This window comes from Tribolium madens, unplaced genomic scaffold (genome assembly GCF_015345945.1).
Source record: "Tribolium madens isolate multiple individuals breed KSU strain unplaced genomic scaffold, Tmad_KSU_1.1 Scaffold_7;HRSCAF=85;Tcas5.2_LG10, whole genome shotgun sequence".
NCBI classification, from domain to species: domain Eukaryota; kingdom Metazoa; phylum Arthropoda; class Insecta; order Coleoptera; family Tenebrionidae; genus Tribolium; species Tribolium madens.
This window is the reverse complement of record NW_025401050.1, coordinates 4,454,791-4,464,658: the sequence shown is the minus strand read 5'-3', so window position 1 is coordinate 4,464,658 and position 9,868 is coordinate 4,454,791. Positions and strand designations below refer to the sequence as shown.

General features: G+C 35.7%; 1 protein-coding gene across 4 annotated transcripts in view; it reads left to right on the top strand.

The window, feature by feature from the left end:
• The window catches only part of LOC123009833 (cadherin-89D), a 34,429-nt gene that overhangs the window by 22,901 nt on the left and 1,660 nt on the right, over positions 1 to 9,868 (top strand). For all 4 annotated transcript variants that reach the window (XM_044406355.1, XM_044406354.1, XM_044406357.1 and 1 more), the window contains exons 6-15: positions 924 to 1,126; positions 1,533 to 1,661; positions 3,199 to 3,298; positions 3,352 to 3,725; positions 3,776 to 4,250; positions 5,110 to 5,268; positions 5,323 to 5,500; positions 5,551 to 7,840; positions 7,887 to 8,105; positions 8,154 to 8,242. In XM_044406355.1, the coding sequence (XP_044262290.1) occupies positions 924 to 1,126; positions 1,533 to 1,661; positions 3,199 to 3,298; positions 3,352 to 3,725; positions 3,776 to 4,250; positions 5,110 to 5,268; positions 5,323 to 5,500; positions 5,551 to 7,840; positions 7,887 to 8,105; positions 8,154 to 8,242 (4,216 nt within the window). The remainder of the gene's footprint in view (positions 1 to 923; positions 1,127 to 1,532; positions 1,662 to 3,198; positions 3,299 to 3,351; positions 3,726 to 3,775; positions 4,251 to 5,109; positions 5,269 to 5,322; positions 5,501 to 5,550; positions 7,841 to 7,886; positions 8,106 to 8,153; positions 8,243 to 9,868) is intronic.

Sequence of the window (9,868 nt, the reverse complement as noted above, 5' to 3'; positions counted from 1 at the left end):
TCTATATTCTATATTCTATATTCTATATTCTATATTCTATATTCTATATTCTATATTCTATATTCTATATTCTATATTCTATATTCTATATTCTAAAAATCAAGAGAAAAATTAACTTTTCTTTCTACTGAATTAGAATAATGATGTTTTACTTACAGATTTGCTGGTTTTATATAGAGCAAAAAATGTTTTTCCTTTGTTGTTTTGGCGTAAAATCAAAGATATTTTTTTTCCTCTTGTAAACTCAATTCGGGGACATACTGTCTGTATATCCTATATCCTAAAACCATTTTACGATAAAAAGTGGTTTAGAATCATCATTTGGGCCCCTATACCAAATTTCAAAATCATCGGCAAACCACGATTTTTTATTTTTTTCCAAGATAATTACATACTAAAAAACAATAATAAAAATTAACAGAAACGTCAAAATTTTATTTAGTACTAATAATCTAAATATGTCTAATTCGAAATAAAAGAACTGTTAAAAATAAAACTCTTTGTTTTGTGAATTATTTAACATAAAAAAATCATAGTTGGCATATGATTTTGAAATTTGGTATATGGACTTGGAAGTTGATTCTAAACAACTTTTTTTATTTTTTTTTTTACTACTTGCCACACAAAAAGCACTTTACAAGAAAATAAGTTTTGTGGAGTTTCAAAGCATACTTAATTTTTCAAAACTAAAATTATGTTAGAAATTAAATTTTTTTTGAGAAATTGCAGACATGATTCTAATTCGAACTGAAGTTTTTTAGCATCCTGGTCGCTGCTGTTTTGTCTGTGTTCTAATAGAAAGTTTGCAAAAATTGGGTTTCTACATTATTTTTGCGTGTTTAGTATTACAAATGGGTGTTCTTTGACGTCAAGCACGTCCAGAAAAAATACGTTGTAACATTAACGGGTGGAAATTGTTTCAGGTCTTACAATCTTCCGTGGAATCCGCGCCTCGGACCGCGACAAGCCCAACACGCCCAACTCGGACGTCCAATACGTCATCATTTCCGGAAACGAACGTGGTAAATTCGCCCTGGACAGCAGCCAACAAGCCTTCCTCATTCTCAAGAGACCACTCGACTACGATACAGGCGATCGCGAATTTCTTCTAACGATTGCAGCATCGGTATGTAAGATCGTGCCCATGATTGATCATGCATGATTTATGGAGTTACCCAATTATGGTGGTAGTACTGCGGCTAACTTGACCCGCAGGACCAATCTTATTAACACAATTTGACACCAAGCACAAATTATTCGCTTGATTGCACTTTTATGCAAAAAGGGTTCTCACAGACGAATTTTTCTTCCGGAACGATTCTCAAACTGGTAGAAAGTATCATCAAGTAAAAAATGAATTTTTTAATTGCACAAAAGCAAACAAAGTGATGCAACGGGTCATCGAAAGTAAAATAAAACAGAAAAATCTAATGAGGGCTATTAAATAATTACATGTGGCAAAATTAATACAACCGTTTATGGTAGTCTTAAGTAACACTACAAGAGAAAGCTTCCTGATTTTGCTGTTCCAGGACCGGGGGATTCCTCCCAGGAGTACCAACACAACGATCCGAATCACCGTCAACGACAATGATGATCTCAGCCCAAAGTTCACAAAAGGAGTCTACAGGACACGAATCAACGAATTTTATCCAATCACAGTAAGTCATGATTTTGTTTACTTGATTATTTATGTAACTGTAATTAATTTTCTACTTGTAACACAATTCCAACTACCGTCTTATACAAATTAATATTAATAGTGCCTCTATTATTACGAAATTGTAAATTTCAAGAGTCTTAATTATGTGTGAAGTTACCAAGTTCCCATATTTTTTTAACTTCTTATCAAGATGCGTACGGTTATTTTCTAACAGTTTAATATTCGTAAATCAAATTTAATTACATTTGTTCTCAACCCATTATATTTGAATAAGTTGCAGTTATAAGTATGGGTTTTGAAAAATACAAAACCTTCAACAAAGTTGCAATTTTGAGCAAATAAACAATAAAACAACGGAAACGACAACTTTTATTAAAAGTGAGATTTAATTTTACGCATGCCGCCTCTTAATATTATTCAGCGATAGTAGAACACTTTTATACTTGTAAAAAAATCATAACTAACATGATTATCAAAAATTTGGTCAACTTTCTAAAAATATTTATAAACAAACAGCATAACTGTACATTCCAGCGATTTAAAATGGGTTGGGAGGTTCAAAATCAGTACTTAATTATCAATGATTATTATTTACGACTTCGATATATGATATTGATACATCATTAAATTTTTGTGTGCGTTTTAAACACCGATTAATATCTATTTACAATTTCCATTAGAGATTGCTAATTTATTCTGTTGATTACATTCGCACTTTATAATCCGCTAATCTTATTTATTTCCGCTTAAGAAAACTGGAAATGGATTTAATCTATTCGACCATAAACCACTAGTCTCGATTTTCAGTTCACACGCTTCTAAAACCAGTAATCAAAAAATTATCAACGCGAATCACATTTTTTCGGTGGATCCATTTGACAGGAATAAATTAAATGCACAGAATGACTTTCCGGTCTCTTTATGTGACTCCATAATGGCATTTAAATTGATTAATAAATGCACACTTTCACCACCTCGTGTTGCTTTCATTCGCAAACAAATCCGATGTTTGTTTAGAATAATTTTCATAATTTCGGGCTTTTTAGGAACGAAGGTGAAATGCATTTTAAGAGAGAGGCGTTTAGAACTGATTTAACAAACCTCGCTAGGTGTTAGATCTGGAATTCTTGGCGGCTTAAGTTCCGTGTAGTACATACTATCAATTTCCCTCTTAATTATTTCGCACTTGTGATGGAATGAAAATTGCTCAAACTCGCTTGAGCTGATCGACCTCCAACCCAACACCACTCTAATTACGATTTTTATAAAAAGGGCAATTGTAGTACCTACCGGAAGCTTTTCCTCTTAAGTGCTGTAATTACGGATCATTTTTAACATATAACAGAGGTCACTTGAAACAATTCCAATGTGGAGAAAAGTGGAGCGTTGATTGCTTATTAACAGCTAATCTACAAGTACCATAAATCGTCCCATATGGGTGAACGCTATGCGCAACTGTTTCAAAAAACTTGAAATCGCACTTAACCTTTTTATCGGCGAATCTAAACCGCAACAATGTCCTCTTTATTTCCCAGGGCGAGCGGATTCACAAGCTTCTCACCTTTGACCCCCCCATCCACGCCTTCGACCAGGACATCGCCATTGATGCGCCCATCCGGTACGACATCATCGCAGGCAAGTTATAAATCCCTTCTTCAAGAATTTTAGTGAAAAGTAATAATAAATAGGAAATGAGCGTCACATTTTTTCCTTGGATCATGTCAACGGTTCGCTCTTCATCGAACGCGAGATTGACATCGATTCGGAGAGATCTCTTCCTGGAAACACTTTTGTTTTGCAAATTCAAGCATCGCAAGTTGATAATCCGGCCAAAACTGGTGTGGCAAGAGTTGAAGTCGAGATAATGGACTTGAATGATAATTTACCCGAATTTGAAGTGGACTTTTATAATATTAGCATTGTCGAGAATTTACCGAATGGTTTCAGTGTCTTGCAGATTATTGCAGTTGATCAGGACCAAGGCGATAATGCTGAGTTCTCCTACCAGTTGGAGGACAACACTGGGGCTTTTACTCTCGACTCGAGAACCGGATGGCTTACGGTAACGCACCTCTTTTCGAATTTGTCAAAAATGTAAAAATTTTGATTTAGGTGAGAGACCAGAGTGTCTTGGACCGCGAGAAACGATCAACTCTGCGAATGCAAGTATATGCCAAAGAAAAAGTTCCCAGTGTTGTTAATAGTAAACTTGGGGCTTCTGCTGTCAACATTGAAGTTACTCTCTTGGACGCAAATGACAATAACCCAACTTTCATCCCTAATAATCTCTACAATTTTATCACAAATAGTGATCTGAAAATTGGAGATGTTGTTGGACAAATCCATGCGATTGATCCAGATTTGGGTCGGAATGGAATGGTCACTTATTCGATCCAAAAAGCTCCAAATAACTCAGTACCGTTCAAAGTTGATCCAAAGTCGGGCAAAATCAGTGTTAATCAAAAGGTAGTACCTCCGGGACGACATCTCTTGTTCGTTGAAGCCTCAGACCAGCCTTTAAATCCAAGTGAAAGACGGTCGTCTTTGGCTGTGGTCACAATCGAAGTACAACCACAAACTAGCAAAGGTACTAGCTAAATCAAGCAAATCCTGTCGGATTCGCAAATGTTTTGTAAAAATAGTCGTTGGAACAGCCGCTCGCCTCTCGTGTAGAACTTCGGATTTTGTCAAAATTTATAAAGGGGGATCGCGGCTTTGCCGCTCGGCCCCTTCTAACCTCATACTATCTGATTTGCAAATATTTTATATAATTAATAAAAACTCACACTATAGGGTTTTGTCAAAATTTATATTTATTTCATTATTTAAATTTATTTCGCCTCCTTCTATACCTCATACTACCTGATTTCTAGTTATTATACAGGGTGTTTCACACAACTTTATGAGGCTTGCGCCTAATGTCCGCACCTAAATATACAAAATTCACAAAACACTAGATACAAAAAATACACATTTCATTATTTAATTTAACCCAACAGTAGTTGTCCAACTAATCACTGTTTCATTAATAGTCATAAACTGCAGTTTTTCAGAAACAATTATCATTTGTTCTATCAAGAAACGGCATGAATATGATTGTAGTTTATCTATCTTAATCACTAACTAACTAAAAATGTTGTAATTTTTGAAAGGGTGAACAAACTAGAGAAGATTATCCAATTTTTCAAAATTTGTAATCGAGTTCGTATGGGAATACGTATTGTTGATTGCATCTTACAAGCGCAGGCCTCGTAAAATTATGTGAAACACCCTGTATATTGCTAGTTAATTATTTTTTACACGGGTTGAGAGCGTTTGAGCGTTTTAGTAATAGATGAAAATAAAACGACAGACCAAAAACATTTTTTGCTATTTTGGCATTAACAAAAAAATTGCATGTAAAAAACAGTTTTTCTTCTTTTTGTCATTTGATATTTCAATTTCAGGCACTGTTAAAGGTTTACCCGATTTTGTTGGGGCCCCTTATGAATTTTGGGTCGGGGGCAACGTGGGTGTTGGTACTAGTGTGGGCCAAATTCGGGTCGCTGACGTCCCTGATCGTAGAACATTAATTTATGATTTGTTACACAGCTATCATGAAGGAGGTAAAGCTCAAGTTTTACTAAAATAAAGTAGGTACTACTCTAGTTTGGTTTTAGTACCATTTGCTGTCGAAGAACGGTCAGGTACTATCACAGTTGTTGACAATTTGGAAAACTACAATCGACAAAATTACGAATTTGAGGCTGTTGTAACTAACGAAAAAGAAATGACTTTGGTTACAAATGTAACAATTCATGTTGTTGATCCCAAAGACGAAAAAACAATTCTTATGAAGTAAGTTTTTGGTGTGTTAAGTTGACAAAACACTATTTTTGTTATTTTAGGGCCGGTACTGCCCCGATTGAATTCCATGTGAAGGAGAATGCCGGTAATCTCCTAATCGGGCGTTTGGGTTTCAAAAATGCGAACTCAAGTGGCTTGGTCTTCTCAATAGCCAATCAAAAAGACGTAACTGACCACATTTCAATAACTTCCGATGGTAGTTTATACACAGTGAAGCCTCTAGACCGTGAAACGCGCGATGTTTACCGATTGACAGTCCTCGCCGAGTATAGTAAAGGTGCAATTACTGGTACAGGTATCTATCAAGTGACAATCCACGTTGACGACGAAAATGACAACAAACCGACTTTCGAACACTCGAAATACGAGGGAAAAGTGACCGAAAATTGCATTTCCGGTACTGAAGTTGACTTAAACTACCTCATTCATGTTAGTGATAAAGATACCGGTGACAATGGTCAGTTTAGTGTGACAATATTTGGAAATGGGAGTGAAAAATTTAGACTTGACCGAAATACCGGCAAAATTTTTTTCACAAGCTCTGATAGTCCTCTAGACCGTGAAGAAACAAGCGTTTTTAATTTGAGGTTAGTTGCAAAAGACCAAGGAGGGCTCTATGACGAGGCTATTCTCATAATTATGGTCGAAGACGAAAATGATAATTCCCCAACTTTTGTTCAATTCATCGTCTATGACGAAATCGATGCCGAAATTGAGGAATACGATAAGCTGGGTAATCGAATCGGTCATTTTGAACCCGAAAATTCTACTAAGGGCACTTATGTCCTCACACCGGCCTATATAAGAGCCAAAAAAGCCAAAGGTAAAATGTCACCACTAATAATTTTGAAAGAGGATATCAGTGTTGGTACTCCGGTTATCAAACTCGTCGCTGAAGACAGAGATTTTGGTGATAACGCTGTTGTCAAGTATGAGATGGTTTCTGAGACGTACATTCCCAATGAGTACTCAGCTGAGCCATTCCATTTGACCCAGTATTTCATGGTACACTCAACCAACGGTGAGATCTCTGTTTCAAGGACCCTCCCACCCGAATCCGAATTCCGGCTCAACATCTCCGCGAGTGATAAAGGAGGTCTCAAAGACCACATTTCAGTCCGACTTACTATCGAAGATGTCAATGACCACCCTCCTGTTTTCTCTAAATCCTGGTACAACTTCGATGCCGAGGAGGCCTCCTACTCCCGGAATATAATCGGGAGAGTGGAGGCCATTGATGGAGATTTTGGCCCAAATGCCAACATAACGTACAAAATCCAGGAAAAGGACCCCAAACTACCTTTTGCAATTACTCCACAAGGGGGCGTTTTGACCATTGATGGGGTCCTTGACCGGGAAACTAAAGACAAGTACAATTTTGTTGTTGTGGCGAAAGATAATCCGACTAAAGGGGAGAGTTTGAGTAGTTTTGTTAATGTAGAAGTGAATGTTTTGGATGTCAATGATAACCCTCCTAGTTTTTACGGTTATGATGATTTGCTACCAAATCCAGAATCCAACACTTATAGTAACCACAATTACCAGGAAAATATTCCGGTTTATTACGCGACTGTGGCGGAGAATAGTCCGATTGGGACTCCGGTTACCCGGATTTTTGCAAACGATTCCGATTTTACCGGTAACGGAAACGGATTGCTTCTTTTTGATATTCCGCTTAAAAAGAATCGACAAAATTTATTTACCATTGACTCGAAAGAAGGGATAGTAACAACAATTGGGAAATTGGACTTTGAGAATCAAAATATGCACAACATTACTATAGTGGCGTCTGATTTGGGGTCACCGAGTTTGAGTTCTACTGCGCTTCTTGTAGTAACAGTGATTGATGTCCCCGAGGATTTGCAATCAATGGAACATCCGGTGTTTGCTCATCGGTATTACGAAGTAGAAGTCGAGGAAAATGTCCCAGTGCCTCTTAAAGTCTTGACTTTGAATGTAACAGAATCTTATAGGACACACAAACTGAAATATAGTATAGTCGCTGAGAAAAATAGTGACGTTAGAAAAACTTTCCGAATTGACCCTCGGAACGGTACTTTGTATATCATTGAAAGTCCAGATCGCGAGAAAAAAGCTCTTTACGAACTAATAATTCGATTGGAGCAATACAAAGTGGGGCGAGACATGACAGTGATGGTCTATCCAGTCACAAACGAGAGACTTGGCAATTTAGGCTTAAACGAAGTCAAAGTCATTATCAGAATAACCGATGTTAATGATAATATCCCAAAATTCACAATCACCGGTCGTCCTATAATTGCAGCAATCCCCACAACTGCCAGTTATGGCCACCACATCTTACGACTCCAGGTGAGCAAGCTTTGGGTCTGGATCGTCCACTGAAATTTTCTTTCAGGCGAAAGACCCGGATTTGGGTTTGAATGGAGAAGTCCGCTACCAGATTCTAGGGCGCGCTGATGAAGCCGCCAGGAGGTTTACCATCGATCCGATTACAGGCCAGGTTCGAGCAATTGCTAACTTTGCGAGAGATGCCGGGAAAGTGTATGGATTTGATGTAAAAGCGACGGATCGGCGAGGAGCTGATGATGGGAAATCGTCAATTGCGAATGTTTTTGTAAGTTAGGATGACAGAAGGAAGGGATTGTTAAAACAACGTTTGCAGGTTTACGTTTTGGATGATCAGAAGCAACTTGTGATGGTCATGGGGTTAAAACCAACGGATGTCGAGAGGCACATTGAGAATATTACCTTGTGAGTACATATTGGGGGTCGTTCTACGAAAGTTGAAGTTTTTTGGGTAAATAAATGTTGAGGTTACTTCGGGTGTAGTTTACTTTTAAAATGGTTTAGTCCGTAATTTATCAAACGAATTTAGACTAAAACGGTACATACTACTTGTTCTAATTTTGAGCAAATGTTAAAAAGGAGTCTTAAATTAAAAAAAAATATCTAAGCAAAAATTGTCATAAATTTAGAGTGCTTTAGAGTTACAAATTTCGTTTTTCATAAGCTCTTATTTAACTTTCTTTGTTGTCTGTCTGTCTGCACAAAATCTTACGAGTCAAATTTGAGACAGTTCTCGTCGTCCAAACAATTAACAATTGTCATAAACAATATTTCGGCTCCTAATTGTTATACGAAGATGGAACTAACTCCATTTGATAGAGCAGAAAAAACCCTACAGGTTTCTATAATTTTTAAGGCCAACACCAACCCCATCTCCGACTGGAAGGAAGATATTACGGGCTGAAATTTAAACATTACTATTTAAGACAGATTCAGTTCTACTTAATAAATAAAACTTTTCTTTGAGTTTCACATTTAAAGTATTTGATAAAATAATAAATAAAAAAAAAACTAAAAAGGGAAAAATAAAAATATTTAAAAAATAATTTTCAAAAATAAGCTTTCATTTAAAAAAATTTACTAAAAAGTAAAACATTAATTTTTTGTTAGAGAAATAAATTTTTGCTTACAGTTTTTAAAATTTATAAAAGTTTTGAGGGCGGTCAAAGTAAGTGTGCAATACTTGTGGTGTTGTAACCGCTCTCAAACTTTTTACAAATTCTAAAAACTTACTGGTAAGCTGTAAGCAAAAATGTTCTTTGAGAGAAAAACATATTTTTTGTATACGTTCTCAAAAATAGCTCTTTTAGGGATTCAGTTGAGTCCCTAAAATGAGTCTCTTTCGAACTCAATAAAATAGTAAGTATGTAAAATGGTTATTTTAGTTACCCACTCCCTAAAAACAATCTTTTTGGACAAAAAAGTCAATTTGGTTACAATGGTGGAGAATTTTGTTTTTAATTATTAAGAGGTGTGAATTCGTTTTTTGGGAGCTTCAACAAAAAAATGTCGTTTGTATCACGTACCTAGAACGTTTTTGCGGATTCATCTGCTTTTCCAGACTCGGCTTCGTCTCGTCCGGAAACATCAACAATTTGTCCGCGAAAACTGTATTTTAGGTACTTGTAACAAAAATAACTATTTTAGTTTTTAGTAGGTATATTTTTTATAAAAGCTTATTTTTAGAATATATTTTTTATATAATTTTATTTAATAAGACAGTTATGTTTTTGAAAGTTTTTATGTTTTAGCAAAAACTATACGTTAAATTTTGATCAATGCTTGCAACTTGAACTTATCACTTATTAAAGATGAGCATAGAAAGACAGTATTCGGATTCAATATATAACAAATTACATTTATTTTAGAAAAAAACAAAATAAGTACATATCAAAAACTTTATTAAATCTCCGAGTAACATATTTAGCAGAATAGCGGTTCTTTCGCAAATTTTGTAGAATATTTTGTTTTTAGTAAAATGTATAATTCAGATTAACTATACTTTCTAAACTAATTGTCTTTTAAAAGTGT